Raw genomic sequence first — 23,487 nt, 5'->3', positions numbered from 1 at the left:
CACAAGCGGCATCAGGATTGAGGTATTGAGAGGTGTCTTGATCAATGAGGCTGACTTAATAAGCAGATATAAAATGCCAGTGTAAGTGGTTCAAAACATAAGTTATAAGCAGGATATTCAATGTTATTTATGTTGCACTGTGCACATTCGATACACTGTATTATAATGTTTGGCGAAATTAGCCAGCAGGCTATTTAAAGATTTAATATTTATTTCAGTTTGTCACGCAAATAAGGCTAAGTAGAAGCCGTAAGAGCAAATGTTATATTTTATTATTAGAAATATATAATATATTCACATATTTGGTTGTATTAATATACCGGATGTGATTTAGAGTGCATCACTTCCGGTTCACACTGTTTGGAACGCATGCCGTGCGTTCCAGCAGGACATGTTTGCGCTCTCACTGAGTTAACACAGGTAATTGTATTTTATATGTATATAAGGTATGTATTTGTGACACTTTTGTTATGCTGATGAAGGGGAAAATCTCCCGAAAACGTTCCATTAAAACAAGGTTTTTGTTCACTGTGAGTGCATTTATTTGGAGGAATATATATATATACATATACAGTTTACTAGTTAGGGGTTAATAGTTACTAGCTACTAGCCCAGAGAAGGAAAGAAAGAAAGAAAGAAAGAAAGAAAGAAAGAAAGAAAGAAAGAAAGAAAGAAAGAAAGAAAGAAAGAAAGAAAGAAAGAAAGAAAGAAAGAAAGAAAGGAAAGAAAGAAAGAAAGAAAGAAAGAAAGAAAGAAAGAAAGAAAGAAAGAAAGAAAGAAAGAAAGAAAGAAAGAAAGAAAGAAAGAAGGAAGGAAGGAAAGAAAGAAAGAAAGAAAGAAAGAAAGAAAGAAAGAAAGAAAGAAAGAAAGAAAGAAAGAAAGAAAGAAAGAAGGAAGGAAGGAAAGAAAGAAAGAAAGAAAGAAAGAAAGAAAGAAAGAAAGAAAGAAAGAAAGAAAGAAAGAAAGAAAGAAATTAAAAAAGAGAAAGAAACTCTACATGTGTTAGAATCTTTACTGTTGGTTTCTATAACCATCTGCCTGAGGGGAAAAACTTTCCTTTTTAATGGGAAATTTCTCAGGTATGTCTTTACTTGCTGTGTAGCTGCCGATGAACCAACTTGCAGAAATACCTTATTTTTTAAAATCCAGGTGAGATTTATTTATTTTTTGTTAAATATAATTTATGAATTGAATTTGTGAGATATAAACCATAATATTAACTTATCAGTTAAAGACTATAGAGTAATTATGCATTACAGTTTATAGATTTATTCATTTAAGATGTTTAATTATCTCTGTAAAGCACGAGATATTATCTTATGGTTACTCCATGCAGTTTTTTCTTTTTTAAATTAATTTAATAAAACTATTGATAAATATATCTTAAAATCTAAACACTAAAGTCACATTAAGTAAATTGAAGTTTTAAAGGATATATAACAGCTAAAATTATCTTTAAATGAACATTAAATCAAGGCACAAATACAATTTAGGAATAGTTTGTGTTAGAAATAAAATATAAACACAAAATAAATAGAGCATTCTGCTACTGACTGTAACATATGTATATTTTACAATACAAATATTTAAATGTTATATATATGTGTGTGTATATACTGTATAGATATATAAATATATTATGAACGTGGAATATCAGAAAACGGAGGATAAAGTTTAGATTATGTATATGTACTTATTGTTTTTGTTATTGGAGGTATTGAATGGAAATAAAAATATACAGAGAACTGGAATATTTGTTAATTAAAATTATTAGAAAATTACTATATTTCCCCTCCAGTAAGTCAAAATCTTCTTCACCTGAATCTTTGGTTTGGTTTTGTGTTCTAAAATGGAAATAACAAGCCTATATTTATTTAAAACAAAAACAATTACCTTTATCATTACAGTAGTGTACTTATCTTACAGATATTACTATGTATACAAAAGAGTTAAAATGATATAAAACTACCTTTATGAATATATAAGCTGTTAATGTTGCCTAAATGAAAAAAGATATTTTTGCATACACTTCAGTCCACTAAACTGTCCTATTTTACAGATGTAAATATTCAAATATTCTGAAATCCAAACCATTCTAAAATTCAAAGCTTTTCCAGTCCCAAACAGTTTGGATACAGTGTTTTGTACCTGTATTTCTTTCTCAATATTGGTACCATGCATGTCCACAAAAGAATTCTTGGGAGGGGTAAAAATAAGTAATCTGAAAAACACATGATATGGAGAACTAGAAATATTAAAACCTATTAAAATGTTTTAAAAAAGAAACCAATTGCTACAAAACTGAATACCAATATTCTAGCTCTTGGTGGTAGCCCCAGTTTAAATTAGTATTATATAAAAAAAAAAACATGTAAAATCTGTGTGGGCTTTATTGGATCATTATATTATAATGTATGTTTGTCTCCTTTACATCCAGAACCCTGAATAGTCAAGCAAATAGCTCTCAACCTAACATTTACTTTCTAAAATTATTTGAGGGATCTCACAATACTGACAAGACTTCCTAAATAATATTGCCAGTGCAGAGAACTCTAGATTATCAGGCAGGCCGCTAGTGTTTAAAGTACTAGAGTAGAGAGAGCATAAGGTAAAGCTTGCAGTGCTGGAGAGAGAGAGATCATCAGGTACAGCTTGCAGTGCTGAGGAGAGAGGGATCATCAAGTGCAGCTTGCAGTGCTGGGGAGAGAGAGATCATCAGGTACAGCTTGCAGTGCTGGGGAGAGAGAGATCATCAGGTACAGCTTGCAGTGCTGAGGAGAGAGGGATCATCAGGTGCAGCTTGCAGTGCTGGGGAGAGAGATCATCAGGTGCAGCTTACAGTGCTGGGGAGAGAGAGCATCAGGTACTTACAGTGCTGGGGAGAGAGATCATCAGGTGCAGCTTACAGTGCTGAGGAGAGATAGATCATCAGGTGCAGCTTACAGTGCTGGGGAGAAAGATCATCAGGTGCAGCTTACAGTGCTGGGGAGAGAGATCATCAGGTGCAGCTTACAGTGCTGGGGAGAGAGATCATCAGGTGCAGCTTACAGTGCTGAGGAGAGATAGATCATCAGGTGCAGCTTACAGTGCTGGGGAGAAAGATCATCAGGTGCAGCTTACAGTGCTGAGGAGAGATAGATCATCAGGTGCAGCTTACAGTGCTGAGGAGAGATAGATCATCAGGTGCAGCTTACAGTGCTGGGGAGAAAGATCATCAGGTGCAGCTTACAGTGCTGGGGAGAGAGATCATCAGGTGCAGCTTTCAGTGCTGGGGAGAGAGAGATCATCAGATGCAGCTTGCAGTGCTGGGGAGAGAGAGAGATCAACAGGTGCAGCTTACAGTGCTGGGGAGAGAGATCATCAGGTGCAGCTTTCAGTGCTGGGGAGAGAGAGATCATCAGATGCAGCTTGCAGTGCTGGGGAGAGAGAGAGATCATCAGGTGCAGCTTACAGTGCTGGGGAGAGAGAGGGAGAGAGCATCAGGTACTTACAGTGCTGGGGAGAGAGAGCATCAGGTACTTACAGTGCTGAGGAGAGATAAATCATCAGGTGCAGCTTACAGTGCTGGGGAGAGAGATCATCAGGTGCAGCTTACAGTGCTGAGGAGAGATAGATCATCAGGTGCAGCTTACAGTGCTGGGGAGAAAGATCATCAGGTGCAGCTTACAGTGCTGGGGAGAGAGATCATCAGGTGCAGCTTTCAGTGCTGGGGAGAGAGAGATCATCAGATGCAGCTTGCAGTGCTGGGGAGAGAGAGAGATCAACAGGTGCAACTTACAGTGCTGGGGAGAGAGAGCATCAGGTACTTACAGTGCTGGGGAGAGAGATATCATCAGATGTAGCTTACAGTGCTGGGGAGAGAGAGAGATCAACAGGTACTTACAGTGCTGGGGAGAGAGAGGGAGAGAGCATCAGGTGCAGCTTGCAGTGCTGGGGAGTGAGAGATCACCAGGTGCAGCTTGTATTGCTGGGGAGTGAGAGATCACCAGGTGCAGCTTGTAGTGCTGGGGAGAGAGATATCATCAGGTGCAGCTTGCAGTGCTGAGGAGAGAGAGAGAGAGATCATCAGGTGCAGCTTGCAGTGCTGAGGAGAGAGAGAGAGATCATCAGGTGCAGCTTGCAGTGCTGGGGAGAGAGAGAGATCATCAGGTGCAGCTTTTAGTGCTGGAGAGAGATCATAAAGTAGTGATGTCGCGAATTGTTCGCCGGCGAATAGTTCCCGGCGAATATAGCTTGTTCGCGTTCGCAGTAGCGGGCGAACATATGCGATGTTCGATCCGCCCCCTATACGTCATCATTGAGTAAACTTTGACCCTGTATCTCACAGTCTGCAGACACATTTCAGCCAATCAGCAGCAGACACTCCCTCCCAGACCCTCCCAGCTCCTGGACAGCAGCCATTTTAGATTCATTCTGATCCTGCATTCTTAGTGAGAGGAGGGATAGTGTAGCTGCTGCTGATTTTATAGGGAAATTGATAGCTAGGCTAGTGTATTCAGTGTCCACTACAGTCCTGAAGGTCTCATCTGATCTCTGCTGTAAGGACAGCACCCCAAAAAGCCCTTTTTAGGGCTAGAACATCAATTGTTTTTTTTTTATTATTTGCCTGTGTAATTTTGACTGTGAAACATCAGTCTGCTAGTGTAATCTAATTGCAGTTGCCTGCCTGCAGTGCCACCACTCATATCTGTTGTAACAGTAGTGTAAATTTAAAAAAAAAAACTTTTTTGACTGTGAAACATCAGTCTGCTAGTGTAATCTAATAGCAGTTGCCTGCCTGCCAGCGTGTGTGCCAGGCCCACTTGCCAACTAGTGCCACCACTCATATCTGTTGCAACAGTAGTGTAAATTTAAAAAAAAAAACTTTTTTGACTTGTGAAACATCAGTCTGCTAGTGTAATCTAATTGCAGATGCCTGCCTGCCAACGTGTGTGCCAGGCCCACTTGCTAAGTGCCACCACTCATATCTGTTGTAACAGTAGTGTAATTTAAAAAAAAAAAAAAAAAATTTCACTGTGAAACATCAGTCTGCTAGTGTAATCTAATTGCAGTTGCCTGCCTGCCAGCGTGTGTGCCAGGCCCACTTGCCAACTAGTGCCACCACTCATATCTGTTGTAACAGTAGTGTAAATTTTAAAAAAACTAACTTTTTTAACTGTGAAACATCAGTCTGCTAGTGTAATCTAATTGCAGTTGCCTGCCTGCCAGCGTGTGTGCCAGTCCCGCTTGCCAACTAGTGCCACCACTCATATCTATTGTAACAGTAGTGTAAATTTTTTTTTAAAAAAATTTTTTGACTGTGAAACATCAGTCTGCTAGTGTAATCTAATTGCAGTTGCCTGCCTGCCAGCGTGTGTGCCAGGCCCACTTGCCAACTAGTGCCACCACTCATATCTGTTGTAACAGTAGTGTAAATTTAAAAAAAACTAACTTTTTTAACTGTGAAACATCAGTCTGCTAGTGTAATCTAATTGCAGTTGCCTGCCTGCCAGCGTGTGTGCCAGTCCCACTTGCCAACTAGTGCCACCACTCATATCTGTTGTAACAGTAGTGTAAATTTTTTTTAAAAAAAACTTTGTTGACTGTGAAACATCAGTCTGCTAGTGTAATCTAATTGCAGTTGCCTGCCTGCCAGAGTGTGTGCTAGGCCCACTTGCCAACTAGTGCCACCACTCATATCTGTTGTAACAGTAGTGTAAATTTAAAAAAAAAAAACTTTTTTGACTGTGAAACATCAGTCTGCTAGTGTAATCTAATTGCAGTTGCCTGCCAGCGTGTGTGCCAGGCCCACAGTTATCTGGGAGCAGGCACTGATTGGCTAGACTGCAAGTCTGTCAAAAGAACTGAAAAAAGGGGTAGTTTGCAGAGGCTTAGATACAAGATAATCACAGAGGTTAAAAGTATATTATTATAAATGTGTTAGTTATGCAAAACTGGGAAATGGGTAATAAAGGGATTATCTATCTTTTAAAACAATAAAAATTCTGGTGTAGACTGCACCTTTAAACGGGGAGTTTGGTCTGTCACTGTGAAGCGGGCGTAACCCTTACACTACCTGATCGATACAACATCATACCTGATGTTTTAAACACGTTATTCCAAACTATTTAGGAATGTTAGGTGATTTATGCCCTTTATGGCTTAAAACCAGACTCTGCATCAACTATGTAATTTTCCATGGGAGTTTTGCCATGGATCCCCCTCCGGCATGCCACAGTCCAGGTGTTAGTCCCCTTGAAACAACTTTTCCATCACTATTGTGGCCAGAAAGAGTCCCTGTTGTTTTAAAAGTTCGCCTGCCTATTGAAGTCAATGGCGGTTCGCCCAGTTTGCCCGTTCCCAAACAGTTGCGGAAGTTCGAGTCCGCCGTTCGCGAACCGAAATGTTTAGGTTCACGACATCACTAAATCAGGTGCAGCTTGCAGTGCTGGGAAGAGAGAGATCATCAGGTGCAGGTTGTAGTGCTGGGGAGAGAGAGAGATTATCAGATGTAGCTTGCAGTGCTGGGTAAAGAGAGATCATCAGGTGCAGCTTGCAGTGCTGGGAAGAGATAGATCATCAGGTGCAGGTTGTAGTGCTAGGGAGAGAGAGTGATCATCAGATGAAGCTTGCAGTGCTGGGGAGAGAGAGATCATCAGGTGCAGTTACCAGTACTTGGGAGAGAGAGATCATCAGGTGCAGCTTCCAGTGCTGGGGAGATAGGGATAATCAGGTTCAGCTTGCAGTGCTAAAGAGACAGAGAGATCATAAGGTGAAGCTTTTAGTGCTGGATAGAAAAACATTTTTAAAAGCCCCATGCAGTGCTGGAGAGAGAGATAATCAGGTGCAGCTTACAGTGCTGGGGAAAGATTGTAAAGTTCAGCTTGCAGTGCAGGGGAGAGAAATTATCAGGTGCAGTTTGAAGTACTGGGAAAATATGTCATCCGGTGCAGATTGCAGTAGGGCAGAGAGGGATCATCAGGTACAGCTTGCAGTACCCAGAGAGAGATCATCAGATGTAGCTTGCAGTGCTGGCGACAGAGGGATCACCAGGTGCAGTTTGCAGTGATGGAGAGAGAGATTATCAGGTGCAGTTTGCCATCATGGGGAGAGGGATCATCAGATGTAGCTTGCAGTGCTGGGGGCAGATGCATCATCAGGTACAGTTTGCACTGATGGAGAGAGAAAGAGATAATCAGGGGCAGTTTGCAGTTCTGGTGAGAGGGGTCAAATCAGATGTAGCTTGGAGTGCTAGAGAAAGAGGGATCATCAGTTGCAGCTTGCAGAGCATGGGAAACCTTATCAGGTCCAGGTTGCAGTGCTAGAAAGAGAGATCATCAGGTGCAGCTTGCAGTACTGGGTGAGAGAGATCATCAGGTGAAGCTTGCAGAGCTGGAGAGAGAGAGAGAGAGAGAGAGAGAGAGAGAGATTATCGGGTGCAGCTTGCAGTGTTGGGGAGAGGGATAATCAGGTACAGCTTGCAGTGCTGTAGAGAGATCATCAGATGCAGCTTGCAGTGTTGGAGAGAAATGGTCAGGTGCAGCTTGCAGTGCTGGGGAGGGGACTCATCAGGTGCAGCTTGCAGTGCTAGAGAGAGAGATTATCAGGTGCAATTTTTAGTGCTGGAGATAGAGATCATCAGGTACAGCTTGCAGTGTTGGAGAGAAATGGTCAGGTGCAGCATGCAGTGCTGGGGAGGGGACTCATCAGGTGCAGCCTGCAGTGCTAGAGAGAGAGATTCATCAGGTGCAGCTTGTAGTGCTGGAGACAGAGATCATCAGGTACAGCGTGCAGTGTTGGAGAGAAATGGTCAGGTGCAGCATGCAGTGCTAGGGAAGGGACTCTTCAGGTGCAGCTTGCAGTGCTAGAGTGAGAGAGATTATCAGGTGCAGCTTGTAGTGCTGGAGACAGAGATCATCAAGTACAGCTTGCAGTGTTGGAGAGCGGACTCATCAGGTGCAGCTATCAGTGCTGGAGAGAAAGAGATCATTGGGTACAGCTTGCAGTGTTGGAGAGAAATGGTCATCAGATGTAGCTTGTAGTGCTGGGGACAGAGGGATCACCAGGTGCAGTTTGCAGTGATGGAGAGAGAGATTATCAGGTGCAGTTTGCCATCATGGGGAGAGGGATCATCAGATGTAGCTTGCAGTGCTGGGGACAGATGCATCGTCAGGTACAGTTTGCACTGATGGAGAGAGAGAGATCATCAGGTGCAGTTTGCAGTTCTGGTGAGAGGGGTCACATCAGATGTAGCTTGGAGTGCTAGAGAAAGAGGGATCATCAGTTGCACTTGCAGAGCATGGGAAACCTTATCAGGTCCAGGTTGCAGTGCTAGAAAGAGAGATCATCAGGTGCAACTTGCAGTACTAGGTGAGAGAGATCATCAGGTGAAGCTGGCAGAGCTGGAGAGAGAGAGAGACATATCGTCAGGTGCAGCTTGCAGTGTTGGGGAGAGGGATAATCAGGTACAGCTTGCAGTGCTGTAGAGAGATCATCAGATGCAGCTTGCAGTGTTGGAGAGAAATGGTCAGGTTCAGCTTGCAGTGCTGGGGAGGGGACTCATCAGGTGCAGCTTGCAGTGCTAGAGGGAGAGAGATTATCAGGTGCAGCTTGTAGTGCTGGAGACAGAGATCATCAGGTACAGCTTGCAGTGTTGGAGAGAAATGGTCAGGTTCAGCATGCAGTGCTGGGGAGGGGACTCATCAGGTGCAGCTTGCAGTGCTAGAGAGAGAGAGAGATTGTCAGGTGCAACTTGTAGTGCTGGAGACAGAGATCATCAGGTACAGCTTGCAGTGTTGGAGAGAAATGGTCAGGTGCAGCATGCAGTGCTGGGGAGGGGACTCATAAGGTGCAGCTTGCAGTGCTAGAGAGAGAGATTATCAGGTGCAGCTTGTAGTGCTGGAGACAGAGATCATCAGGTACAGCTTGCAGTGTTGGAGAGAAATGGTCAGGTGCAGCATGCAGTGCTAGGGAAGGGACTCTTCAGGTGCAGCTTGCAGTGCTAGAGAGAGAGATATTATCAGGTGCAGCTTGTAGTGCTGGAGACATTGATCATCAGGTACAGCTTGCAGTGTTGGAGAGCGTACTCATCAGGTGCAGCTATCAGTGCTGGAGAGAAAGAGATCATCAGGTACAGCCTGCAGTGTTGGAGAGAAATGGTCATCAGATGTAGCTTGCAGTGCTGGGGACAGAGGGATCACCAGGTGCAGTTTGCAGTGATGGAGAGAGAGATTATCAGGTGCAGTTTGCCATCATGGGGAGAGGGATCATCAGATGTAGCTTGCAGTGCTGGGGACAGATGCATCATCAGGTACAGTTTGCGCTGATGGAGAGAGAGAGATCATCAGGTGCAGTTTGCAATTCTGGTGAGAGGGGTCACATCAGATGTAGCTTGGAGTGCTAGAAAAAGAGGGATCATCAGTTGCAGCTTGCAGAGCATTGGAAACCTTGTCAGGTCCAGGTTGCAGTGCTAGAAAGAGAGATCATCAGGTGCAACTTGCAGTACTGGGTGAGAGAGATCATCAGGTGAAGCTGGCAGAGCTGGAGAGAGAGATCATCAGGTGCAGCTTGCCGTGTTGGGGAGAGGGATAATCAGGTGCAGCTTGCAGTGCTGTAGAGAGATCATCAGATGCAGCTTGCAGTGTTGGAGAGAAATGGTCAGGTGCAGCTTGCAGTGCTGGGGAGGGGACTCATCAGGTGCAGCTTGCAGTGCTAGAGGGAGAGAGATTGTCAGGTGCAGCTTGTAGTGCTGGAGACAGAGATCATCAGGTACAGCTTGCAGTGTTGGAGAGAAATGGACAGGTTCAGCATGCAGTACTGGGGAGGGGACTCATCAGGTGCAGCTTGCAGTGCTAGAGAGAGAGAAATTATCAGGTGCAGTTTGTAGTGCTGGAGACAGAGATCATCAGGTACAGCTTGCAGTGTTGGAGAGAAATGGTCAGGTGCAGCATGCAGTGCTGGGGAAGGGACTCTTCAGATGCAGCTTGCAGTGCTAGAGAGAGAGAGATTATCAGGTGCAGCTTGTAGTGCTGGAGACAGAGATCATCAGGTGCAGCTTGCAGTGTTGGAGAGCGGACTCATCAGGTGCAGCTATCAGTGCTGGAGAGAAAGAGATCATCAGGTACAGCTTGCAGTGTTGGAGAGAAACGGTCAGGCGCAAATTGCAGTACTGGGGAGGGGATTCATCAGGTGCAGCTTGTAGAGCTAGAGAGAGAGAGATCATCAGGTGCAGCTCTCAGTGCTGGAGAGAGAGAGATCATCAGGTGCAGCTTGCAGTGCTGGAGAAAAACAAATCATTAGTTGTGGCTTGCGGTGCCTGGGAGAGAGATAATCAGGTGCAACTTTCAGTGCAGAGAAAAGAGAGATTATCATGTGAATCTTGCAGTGCCAGGGAGAGATCATCCAGTACAGCTTGCAGTGCTGGGAATAAAGGGGTCATCGGTTGCAGCTGGCAGTGCAGGTAAGAGAGAGATCATAAGATGCAGCTTGCAGTGCTGGTAAGAGAGAGATCATCAGTTGCAGTTTACAGATCTGGGGAGAGAGAGATCACCAGGTTCAACTTGCAGTCCTGGAGAAAGAGAGAGATCATCAGGTGTAGCTTTTTGGATAATTTTAATTCTTTTGGATCATTTGTTTGTTATTTTGTGTAATGTATTTTTTTTTTTAGTTTTGGGGTGGGTCTTTATTTTTACATTAGGGCTTGGGCAGCAAAAAGAGCTAAATGCCCTTTAAGGGCAATGCCCATACAAATGCCCTTTTCAGGGCAATGGTAGATTAGGTTTTACTTTATTTTTATTTTGTGGGTTTGGGGGGTGGGGGTTTGTATACTGTTATGGGATGTTTGTTTTGTTTTGTAGCAAAAGAGCTGTTAACTTTAGAGCAATGCCCTACAAAAGGCCCTTTTAAGGGCCCTTGGTAGTTTATTATAGATTAGGTTTTTTTTATTTTGGGGTGGTTATTTTTTTTTTTTTAAAAAAAAAAGGGAATTAGAATAGGAATAATTTGTATTGTTTTGTATAATTTAGTTTGTTTTTTTGTAATGGTAGGTTTTTTTTTGACAGGTAAATTTGTATTTATTTTAACTAGGTAGTTAGTAATTAGTTAATAACTATTTGCTAACTAGTCTACCTAGTTAAAATAAATACAAACTTATCTGTGAAATAAAAATAAAACCTAAGATAGCTACAATATAACTATTTGTTATATTTTATCTAGCTTAGGTTTTATTTCACAGATATGTATTTAGTTAATAGGTATTATTTAGTTAATAATTGTAACTTTAATTTAGCTCTATTTTAATTATGTTAAAATTAGCTGGGGTTAGGGTTAGGTTTAGGGATACAGTTAGGGTTAGGGTTACGTTAGGGTTAGGTTTAGTGGTTAATAGGTTTATTTAGTGGTAGTGATGTAGGAGGCCAGAGGTTTAGAGGTTAATACCTTTATTTAGTGGTGGCGATGTTGGGGAGCGTCGGAATAGGGATTAATAACTTTAATATAGTGGCGCAATGTTGGGTGCGGCGGAATAGGGGTTAATAACTTTAATATAGTGGCGGCAATATCGGGACGGCAGATTAGGGTTAATAACATTATGTAGGTGTCGGCGATGTCGGGGGTGACAGATTAGGGGTATTTAGACATGGGGTTTATGTTAGGGTGTTAGGTTTAAACCTAACTTTTATTTTCCCCATAGACATCAATGGGGCTGCGTTACAGAGCTTTTCATTCCGCAATCGCAGGTGTTAGGCTTTTTTTAGACACCTTCTCCCTATTGATGTCTATGGGGAAAGCATGCACAAGCACGTCAAAACAGCGCTTGTATTTTGTGCGGTATGGAGCTTAAAACCACCATATCGCACGCACAAGCCGGCTGTTTGAAAACTTGTAATGGCTGCGCTATAGGGGGTTAAATAACACAACTTTTGTTGCATTTGTTAGTTTCCCTATAGAGCGCATAACTCGTAATCTAGGCTGCTAGGCTTTTATTTGTATATGTGTATGTGTAATGTGTGTATAGTGTAGCTTTAGTTTGTTGGTCATGTGCAGTGTATATGTGGTATGTGTGTAATGTTTGTATTGTCATTGTATATGTCTAATGTGTGTATAGTGTAGCTTTAGTTTGTGTGTGTAATGTTTGTGTTGTGTATGGTATGTAGTATGTGTGTAGTGTGTACTGTGTATGTAGTGTTAGTGTAGTGTCTAGTCTTAACCCCTTTATGCCAGAACTATATTAAAAATGAAATCATGCGATTGTCAATGCGATCATGTGATTTCAAAGCTGGAATCTGATCATGGGGGACTGCCGCGCTGCTAGGAATGCACCAGGCCGGGGGAAGCTGCAGTATGCTGTATAAGGTGGGACATTCTATGCTGTCCTAACGACATTAAAGCCTAGTGATGTTAGCATGGCATGGAAAGTCTTAGGGTGATATTTATCAAGCTGTCAACTATGTTGCATTTGCCGGCATCAATACGCTTGCCTAACATCGCCAAATATCGTGGCCGCGGATCTCAATACAATCTCCATATTTATAAAAAAAAATTGCTAAAAACACACGCACCAAGTACGGGGCGATGAGCATCGGACAAATAAGTCATCGATGACACTGCTATTTGTGTTTTTCCCAACTTTATTTATAACCACTATCCCACCACTCCCCGACATCGCCGCAACCTAAATAAAGTTATTATTAACCCCTATCATGCTACTCCCCAACATCGCTGCAACCTACATAAACGTATTGACCCCTAAACCTTTGGCCTCCCACATCACCACAACTAACTTAACCTATTAACCCCTATTAACCTATTAACCCCTAAACCGTTAACCCCCTACATCGCAAAAACCTAAATTAAGCTAGTAACCCCTAAACCTAACAACCCCCTAACTTTAAATTAAAATGACAACATGCCTATCTTCAAATAAATTAAAACGTATTTGTAGAATAAAAATAAACTAATTTAAACTATTAATTAACCTACCCTAACTAGTATACTACAATTAAATTAAACTACCAATTAAATAAACTAAATTACATATTAAAAAAATCTAACCCTACGAAAAATTATTTAAATATACTATTAAACATTATTTAAAGTACTACATTGCTAAAAAAACCCACTAAGTTACAAAAACAAACAAACACTAAATTACGGGGGGGGAAACAAATTATCAAAAAAAAATAAAAAATTTTTACACCTAATCTAATAGCCCTTTCAAAATAAAAAAGCCCCCCCCAAATATAAAAACACCTAGCCTACAATAAACTACCAATTGCCCCAAAGATATCAGCACTTTTATCTGTAAAAAAAAATACAAACACCCCAACAGTAAAACCCACCACCCAACCAACCCCCCAAATAAAAAAACTATCTAAAATAACCTAAGCTACCCATTGCCCTGAAAAGGGCATTTGTATGGGCATTGTCCTTAAAAGGGCATTTAGCTCTTTTACTGCCCAGACCCTATTCTAAAAATAAAACTCACCCAAAAAAAAACTTAAAAAAGCCTAACACTAACCCCCGACAATCCACTTACAGTTCTTAAAGTCCCGCTTGAAGGATCCATCCAGCTGGCGAAGTCCTCATCAAGGCTGCAAGAAGTCTTCATCCAGACAGCATCTTCTATCTTCATCCATCTGGCACGGAGCGGGTCCACTCTGAAGACATCCGGCACAGAGCATCCTCTTTATATAGTCATCGCCGTACACTGGAACTTGAATGCAAGTGACGCAATCCAAGATGGCATCCCTTGCATTCCTATTGGCTGAAAGATTTCAATCAGCCAATAGGAATTAGAGCTGCTAAAATCTTATTGGCTGTTCCAATCAGCCAATAGGATTGAGCTCTCATCCTATTGGCTGTTCAAATCAGCCAATATGATTGAGCTCTCATCCTATTGGCTGTTCCAATCAGCCAATAGGATTGAGCTCTCATTCTCTTGGCTGATTGGAACAGCCAATAGGATGAGAGCTCAATCCTATTGGCTGATTGGAACAGTCAATAGGATTTTAGCAGCTCTTATTCCTGTTGGCTGATTGAAATCTTTCAGTGAATAGGAATGCAAGGGACACCATCTTGGATTGCGTCACTTGCATTCAACTTTCAGTGTACGTCGGCGACCGTATGAAGAGGATGCTCTGCGCCGGATGTCTTCAGGATGGACCCGCTCCGCGCCGGCTGGATGAAGATAGAAGATGCCGTCTGGATAATGACTTCTTGCTGCATGGATTAGGACTTCGCCGGCTGGATGGATCCTTCAAGCGGGACTTCAAGAACTGTAAGTGGATCATCAGGGGTTAGGGTTAGGCTTTTTTAAGGGTTTTTTGGGTGGGTTTTATTTTTAGAATAGGGTCTGGGCAGTAAAAGAGCTAAATACCCTTTTAAGGGCAATGCCCATACATATGCCCTTTTCAGGGCAATGGGTAGCTTAGGTTATTTTAGATAGTTTTTTTATTTGGGGGGGGTTGGTTGCGTGGTGGGTTTTACTGTTTGAGGGGTGTTTGTATTTCTTTTTACAGGTAAAAGAGCTGATATCTTTGGGGCAATGCCCCACAAAAGGCCCTTTAAAGGGCCATTGGTAGTTTATTGTAGGCTAAGGATTTTTTTTATTTTAGGGGGCTTTTTTATTTTGATAGGGCTATTAGATTAGGTGTAAAAAAATTATTTTTGAGAATTTGTTTTTTTTTTTTTTCCGTAATTTAGTGTTTGTTTTTGTAACTTAGTGTTTGTTTTTTTGTAATGTAGTACTTTTAATAATGTTTAATAGTATATTTAAATAATTTTAGTAGGGTTAGGTTTTTTTAATATGTAATTTAGTTTATTAAATTGGTAGTTTAATTTAATTGTAGTATATTTAATTTATTTGAAAATAGGGATGTTGTCATTTTAATTTAAAGTTAGGGGGTTGTTAGGTTTAGGGGTTACTAGCTTAATTTAGTTTTTTGCGATGTGGAGGGCTGACGGTTTAGGGGTTAATAGGTTTAGTTAGTGGTGGTGATGTGGGAGGCCAGAGGTTTAGGGGTTAATAAGTTTATTTAGTGGCGTCGGAATAGGGGTTAATCACATGAAGGTGGCGGCAATTAGGGGTGTTTAGACTTGGGGTTTATGTTAGGGTGTTAGGTGTAAACATAACTTGTTTTCTACCATAGAAATCAATGGGATATACTTCATTCTCTGGCAGCATGAACATAAGCGTTCGGTGCTTTCAGACTCCCATTGATTTCTATGGCATCCGTGGCCTCAAGGGTGGCGGATTGAAAACCAGGTACGCTGTGTCGAAAAATACATGAGTGTACCTGTTAACTATTTGATAAATGGCAAAAAGTGTCAAATAGAGCCGAATGTGTATTCGGAACATCTGTAATGACGTAAGCATCGTTCTGCATCAGATTGAGATCGCCGGTTCGTATGTTACGTCACAAATTTCAACATTTGCCAATCTTGAGGCTTTGATAACTAGGTCGGATCACTCTCGCAACAATTACAACGCAACATTCCATCGTATTTGCGGTTGACAGCTTCATAAATATCCCCCATAATGTCATGAAGGGGTTAATTGCTTCTACTGAGCATGACTGAAACACAACAAAGTAAAAGATTTGTATCCTTTAGATCTCAGCAACCACTGTACTTAATAGACAATACAAATGATCTGTAAGACAAATGATTGGTGCAGCATTTCCTTTAGCTTTGGTTGTTTCCAAAAGGACAAAATATCTTTAATTCAATGTTTAATAACTCAAAAAATAATGATGCAATTTATTTAATCTTCCAGCATTTACAGCCACTAAATGCCTACAAACCTGCCAAACATCAAATACATTTTGTACACAGTCCAAAGGTATTTACTGAATAGCCAAACCTAAACTGTATTTTCAAGGCCTAATTTCCCAAACCGTCACATATTTCAATTTTCTACTGAGTTTGAAACTTTATTTGATTTTATAGTCAAATACTTTATAGAGATGCACTTTATAGCAATTTACTGTACACATAAATAGCTATATACAATGCCCATCTATATACCATGATAAAAACTAATGTAAAACAATAAAATAATACAGTGGTCAATGACAACTGTGTTCTGTGTCATTAATAGACCTCAAAAAATGTTACCATGTTCAACCTCAAGTTCAACTTTTTACACATTCCTGTTACTTTTGTTGATCAAATAAATTACAAAAAAAAAACTAATTGAACTAATTTGTAATTGTGGCTCAAATTGACACCAAGCAATCAGACTTATCCTTATCCTTGGGTCAACGATTTACTGACAGCCAGATTACGAGTTTTGCATTATGAGTGGCTCGCTAATAACTTGCTAGTTATTTCCACCGCTCACCTTTAATAGCGCTGCTATTACAGGTTTGCAAAAACCCGGCGTTTGTGGGCGATATGGCAGCGTTGAGCTCCATACCACACACAAATACCAGCGCTGCTTTGAGCTGCTTTGACGTGCTTGTGCCCGATTTCCCTATAGACATCAATGGGGAGAGTCAGCTAAAAAAAAGCCTAACACCTGCAATGACGGAGCGTAAAGCTCCGTAACGCAACCCCATTGATGTCTATGGGGAAAGAAAATGTATGTTTAAACCTAACACCCTAACATAAACCCGAGCCTAAAAACCCCTAATCTGCCGCCCCCGACATTGCCGACACCTACGTTACACTTATTAACCCCTAATCTGCCGCCCCCAATGTTGCCGCCACCTACATAAATTTATTAACCCCTAATCTGCCGCCCCCAATGTCGCCGCCACTATACTAAAGTTATTAACCCCTAAACCTCTGGCCTCCCACATAACTAACACTAAATATATTAACCCCCTAAACCTAACCCTAACCCTAAGTCTAACCCTAACCCTAACGTAATCCTAACCCTAACACCCCTAACTTTAATATAATTAAAATAATTCTAAATAAAACCTACTATTATTAACTAAATAATTCCTATTTAAAAATAAATACTTACTTATAAAATAAACCCTAAGATAGCTACAATATAACTAATAGTTACATTGTAGCTATCTTAGGTTTTATTTTTATTTCACAGCTAAGTTTGTATTTATTTTAACTAGGTAGACTAGTTAGTAAATAGTTATTAAATATTTACTAGCTACCTAGTTAAAATAAATTCAAATTTACCTGTAAAATAAAACCTAACCTGCCTCACACTAACACCTAACATTACAATAAAATTAAATAAATTAAATTAAAAAAATACATTTATCTAAATTACAAAAAATAATAAACACTAAATTACACAAAATAAAAAATAAATTATCAAAAATAAAGATGAATTACTCCTAATCTAATAGCCCTATCAAAATTAAAAAGCCCCCCAAAATAAAAACCCTTAGCCTACACTAAACTGCCAATAGCCCTTAAAAGGGCCTTTTGCAGGGCATTGCCCCAAAGAAATCAGCTCTTTTACCTGTAAAAAAAATACAAGCAACCCCCCAACAGTAAAACCCACCACCCACACAACCAACCCCCCAAATAAAATCTTATCTAAATAAACATAAGCTCCCAATTGCCCTGAAAAGGGCATTTGGATGGACATTGCCCTTAAAAGTCTTCATCCAGACGGCATCTTCTTTCTTCATCCTTCCGGTGCGGAGCGGGTCTAACTTCAAGACTTCGGACACGGAGCATCGTCTTCATATGGTCCCAGTCGTACACTGAAGGTTCCCTTTAAGGGACGTCATCCAAGATGGTGTCCCTTGAATTCCGATTGGCTGATAGAATTCTATCAGCCAATCGGAATTAAAGGGTAAAATATCCTATTGGCTGATGCAATCAGCCAATAGGAATGAGCTTCAATCCTATTGGCTGACCCAATCAGCCAATGGGATTGAGCTCGCATTCTTTTGGCTGTTCCAATCAGCCAATAGAATGCAAGCTCAATTCTATTGGCTGATTGGATCAGCCAATAGGATTAAAGCTCAATCCTATTGGCTGATTGCATCAGCCAAAAGGATTTTTTTCCCTTTAATTCTGATTGGCTGATAGAATTCTATCAGCCAATCGGAATTCAAGGAACACTATCTTGGATGACGTCCCTTAAAGGGAACCTTCAGTGTACGGCTGGGACCGTATGAAGAGGATGCTCTGCTCCGGATGTCTTGAAGATGGACCTGCTCTGCGCCGGAAGGATGAAGATAGAAGATTTCTGTCCGCCTGGATGATGACTTCTTGCCGCCTGAATGAAGACTTCTCCCGGCTGGATGAGGATGAATGTCCGGTCTTCAAAAACTGTAAGTGGATCTTTGGGGGTTAGTGTTAGGTTTTTTTAAGGGTTTATTGGGTGGGTTTTATTTTTAGCTTAGGGTTTTGGGCAATGTAAAAGAGCTAAATGCCCTTTTAAGGCCAATGCCCATCCAAATGCCCTTTTCCTGTCAATGGGGATCTTAGGTTTATTTAGATAGGATTTTATTTGGTGGTTGGTTGTGTGGGTGGTTTGTTTTACTGTTGGGGGGTTGTCTGTATTTTTTTATACAGGTAAAAGAGCTGATTTATTTGTGGCAATGTCCCTTAAAAGGCCCATTTAAGGGCTATTGGCAGTTTAGTGTAGGCTAGGGGTTTTATTATTTTGGAGGGGCTTTTTATTTGGATAGGGCTATTAGATTAGGTGTAATTAGTTAAAATATTTGATCATTTATTTTTAATTTTGTGTAACTTAGTGGGGGTTTTTTGTAATTTAGTTAACTGTATTTCATTAATGTAATTTATTTAATTTTAGTGTAATGTTAGGTTTAACTGTAAGACAGATTAGGTTTTATTTCACAGGTAAATTGCAATTTTTATTTGGAATTATTTTAATTAGGTTAAAGTTAGTGGGTGTCAGGGTTAGGGTTACGTTAGGGTTAGGGTTAGACTTAGGGTTAGGTTTAGGGGTTAATAACTTTAGCATAGTGGCGGCAACATTGGGGGCAGCAGATTAGGGTTTAATAAGTGTAGTTAGGTGGCGGCAATTTTGGGGGCAGCAGATTAGGGGTTAATAACAGTAATGTAGGTTGCGGCGATGTTAGGGACAGCAGATTAGGGGTTAATAAGTGTATGTAGGTGGCGATGCCATTGGGGCAGCAGATTAGGGGTTAATAATATTTAACTAGTGTTTGCAATGCGGGAGTGCGGAGGTTTAGGGGTTAATATGTTTATTATTGCGGCGGCGATGTTTGGAGCGGCAGATTAGGGGTTAATAATTTTATGTTAGTGTTTACAATGCGGTAGGGCCTCGGTTTAGGGGTTACTAGGTAGTTTATGGGTGTTAGTGTACTTTGTAACACTTTAGCTATGAGTTTTATGGTACAGCTTTGTAACGTAAAACTCATAACTACTGACTTTCAGGTGGCGGTACAGATCTTGTAGTTATAGGTAGTATCGCTCACTTTTTGGCCGGACAGGCAAACTCGTAATACCGGCGTTGTGGAAGTCCCATTGAAAAAGGACTTTTTTTTTTGGCTACAACACCTGTAATACCTGTAAAAAGAGCCATAACGCTGCTTTTTCACTCATAACGCAAAACTCATAATCTAGCTTTGAATTTGCACAATAGGCAGAGAGCTCCATATCCTCATTTTTGCTTTCTTTCAAGAACCCCTTACACTGTTGTAGGTGAAATCTCCTTTCCTCAAGTCTCAATGGATGATCTCTTGTCTTTTGCGCAGTCCTATTGAAGCTGTGAATCACTTATATGGGCCATATACATATTTGTTATCTACTTTATTAATTTGGCAATTTATAATCCAATGCACCAGATTAAGGATATAATGGGATGAATATCTTTTTTTTTTTTTGGGGGGGGGGGGTAGCAATTAAATTATAGTTTGAAGGGTCTGTATATTGATCTATTTTAATAGTGTGTAGATGATGTGCGCGATTAACCTTTTGTGCTCCAAAACCATAAATGTATATGTCTCCTAAAGGGCTTTAAATAAGGGCATTATAATATAGAGGACATGTGCTTGTTAGGTAATTTATTTCAGTGTTTTTTAAGTTTAATTGACTGAACAGGTAATGTTTGGTGATACTGTTTATTTACATCATCCAAAATGACAGTAAGTAATTTCAGTGTGTTTTACCAACGTCACAGTAGCAAGCTTTTTGGGGTAACTTGTAATAATGTGGAATTAAATAAGTGGAAATTGTTTTAAGTATAGAGAATTTGGTTTGTGATAAGGCATACAGGACTGGTACATTCTGAATATTTGTGTACTGGGTGTGTAAATGTTTTATATCATTTGTTTCTCCTTAAAGGGGGATACAACTGCTGAGCACAACTACAAAATAAAGGTTGCTACTCATCATGTTACTATTTCTTTGCTGCTTTTTTTAAAACAGGTCTCCTATTTTAATTGCTTAAAGGAACATGAAAGCCATATTTTTTCTTTCATGATTTAAAAAGAGTATGCCATTTTAAACAACTTTCTAATTTACTTCTTTTAGCTAATTTGCTTCATTATCTTGATATACATTGCTGAAAAGCATATCTAGATAGGCTCAGTAGCTGCTGATTGGTTGCTGCACATAGATGCCTCGTGTGATTGGCTCATCCATATGCATTGCTATTTCTTCAACAAAGCATATCTAAAGAATTAAGCAAATTGGAAAATAGAAGTAAATTGGAATATTGTTTAAAATTGTATTCTCTACTTGAATCATGAAATAATTTTTTGGGGTTTAGTGTCCCTTTAAAGGTACCAGTAATAATATAGAGCAATGCAGCCAATGCAAAAGTATAAAGCTCTTGCTCTGTGTCAGACACATTACCCTGAGGCACATTACACAGCTGTCCATAAGTTGCCAACCTCACTGATCTGTAAATGTACACTGCATCTTTAACTGGTTGTGACAATACCTTTACTTTAAGATGGCAGCCAAAAAATTTCAAATGTATTTATATTATCTAATTTGCTTTCTTCTCTTGTTTAAAAGCATACCTAGGTAGGCTCAGGGTAGCAATGCCCTACTGCAAGCTAGCTGCGGATTGATTGTTGCAAATAAATGCCTGTTGTCATGGGGACACCATGTTCATCTAGCTTCCAGTAGCGCATTGCTACTCCTTTAACAAAGGATATCAAGAGAATAAAGAAAATTTGATAATGAAAGTAAGTTTGAAAGTTGTGTAAAATCATATGCGCTACTTGAATTATGAAAGAAAAAACTTTATGGGGTTAAAATAGGAGAACCGCTTTGCAAAGATTTGCAGAAACAGGAGGAAAAGCAATAACAAAAACCTAGATTACAAATTTTGCGCTAAACAGGATTGCAAAACTTATGCCAAAAAAGTTGCTTTGTTTCACCCTCCATAGCGCTGCCATTACGAGTTACTGAAAAGCCTCCTTGTGCGTGCGATATGGTGGCGTTAAGCTTTAGGAAAATTATCGGAAGGAAAATTATCCGTAACGCAACCCTATTGATGTCTATGGGGAAAAAAGTTATGTTTAAACCTAACATCCACCCCAAGTTAGTTTTTTTATTTTGGGGGATTGGTTAGGTGAGGGGGTTTTACTGTTGGGGGGACTTTGTATTTTTTTACAGGTAAAAGAGCTGTTTAACTTAGGGCAATGCCCTGCAAAAGGCCCTTTTAAGGGCTATTGGTAGTTTATTGTAGGCTAGGGGGTGTTTTTATTTTGGGCAGGTTTATTTTTATAGGGCTATTAGATTAGGTATAATTGTTTTTATTTTTAATAATTTCGTTTATTATTTTTTGTAAGCTTTGTGTTTTTTATTTTCTGTAAATTCAGTGTTTATTATTTTTTATAATTTTAGATTTCTTAACTTTTCTTGTAGTGTTAGTTTTTTTTAAATTTGTAATTTAGATTTTTTAACTGGTAGTATCTTTTATTTTATTAGAATAGTAAGGTTATGTTAATTTACAGTTTAATGTTAGCTTTATTTTCATTTCACAGGTTAGTTTTTATTTATTTAAATATAGTCATATTGTAATTTTAATTTAAAGATGGCGGTATGGATCGTGTCGGTATAGGCTGTAAGCTTTTTAGCCTCGCAGCACAACCTGTAATACCGGCGCTATGAATATCCCACGCAAAAACGTCAATTTTTTTGAGTGCAGAATGTACATTGCATTACAGGCTAAAATGCTTGCAGTAAAGCTATACCGACACGACTCGCAATAGCTGCATTACTGCCATTACCCTGAAATTGCCGTTTTTTTCGGCGTTAAAAGCCGTAACGCAAAACTCGTAATCTACCAGATAGTGAGTTGTAACAATGCTATTGTAGTATTGTAGAATAATATTTCCAAGTATATTGTGACAATATGATCAAAGAGATAAAAGTATCTGTTGTTTTACTCTGTATATGCCTTTTTTGTATATGTGATGAGAGCAGGATGTGATGTCACTAGTATGTGGGCGGGGCTTAGGTCCGGTGTCTGTGTCGCAGTTAGTTTAGTACAATCAACCTGACTAGATGTGTATTGTTATGCTCTGCAATAAAATAGAGTTGTACCATCATTGCTGTGTCCTGCATATGTCCTGCATCTCATGACATGGTGTCAGAAGTTCTGGACTGCACTTCTGTTCCTGATCGATTGCAATGTCAAAGTTTACCCCACCTGAGCCTTTTGACTTTTCTCAGCCTGCAGCTTGGCCCACATGGCGTCAGCGGTTTCAGCGCTTCAGGATTGCATCCAAACTGAACAAGGAGAGTGGTGAAGTACAAGTTAATTCTCTTTTATACTCCATGGGGAAAGATGTAGAGCCAGTGTTCAATGCTTTTACTTTCCAAGAAGGGGAAGAAGTTAACTTTGATATAGTTATGGATAAACTCAGTGCCCACTTTGTGCCCAAAAGAAATGTGATTCATGAGAGAGCTTGTTTTCAAAAACGTAATCAGCGTGTGGGAGAATCTGTGGAGTCATTTGTGCGCAGCCTGTATGAATTAGCTGAATTCTGTGAGTTTGGTGTTGCTAATGAAGAGCAAATCAGAGACAGAATAGTTATTGGAATTGCAGATGCTGAAGTCTCCCTGAAGCTGCAGTTAGAGCCTGATTTAACGTTAGACGGGGCTATTAGGATGGCCCGCCAGAGTGAACTGGTGAAAAAGCAAAGTGCTGATCTGAGGTCTGAGAGTATTGTGGATGAAGTGCAACAGTCTAGGAAAATTACTAGTGAAAGGCACAGTGTGAGCGGTAGATCTAAAGTACTGGAAAGGCCTAGAAGTGGATGGGCGCAACATGGCCGATGCACACGGTGCTACCGGGCTCATGATCAGAGTGCTATATGCCCGGCCAGAGATAAAAGATGCAGAAAATGTAACAGAATAGGCCATTTTGAAGCGGTGTGTAAAACTGAATACATTAAGGAGATGCAGGTGGACAGTGACCAGGAGGGTCAGGAAGTGTCTTTTGTGGGGTCTGTTGTGGAACGGACAAGCTCAGAGGAAGATTGGAAAGTTACTTTTACTGTAATGGGAGCCAAAGTTGATTTTAAGATTGACACAGGAGCAGATATCACTGTAATGTCTTTTGCTGAATTTATGAAA

General features: G+C 40.3%; 1 protein-coding gene across 1 annotated transcript in view; it reads left to right on the top strand.

Moving 5' to 3' along the window:
• Positions 1–1,047: 1,047 nt before the first annotated feature.
• Positions 1,048–23,487, top strand: part of LOC128644138 (laminin subunit beta-4-like) — a 184,889-nt gene continuing 162,449 nt past the window's right edge. Inside the window, exon 1 of the mRNA XM_053696848.1 lies at positions 1,048–1,149. Coding sequence (XP_053552823.1) covers positions 1,109–1,149 — 41 coding nt within the window. The 5' untranslated portion in view covers positions 1,048–1,108. The remainder of the gene's footprint in view (positions 1,150–23,487) is intronic.

This window comes from Bombina bombina, unplaced genomic scaffold (assembly GCF_027579735.1).
Source record: "Bombina bombina isolate aBomBom1 unplaced genomic scaffold, aBomBom1.pri scaffold_561, whole genome shotgun sequence".
Classification (NCBI taxonomy): domain Eukaryota; kingdom Metazoa; phylum Chordata; class Amphibia; order Anura; family Bombinatoridae; genus Bombina; species Bombina bombina.
Note: the sequence above shows the minus strand (reverse complement) of the source record. Positions and strands in the feature narration are given on the sequence as shown.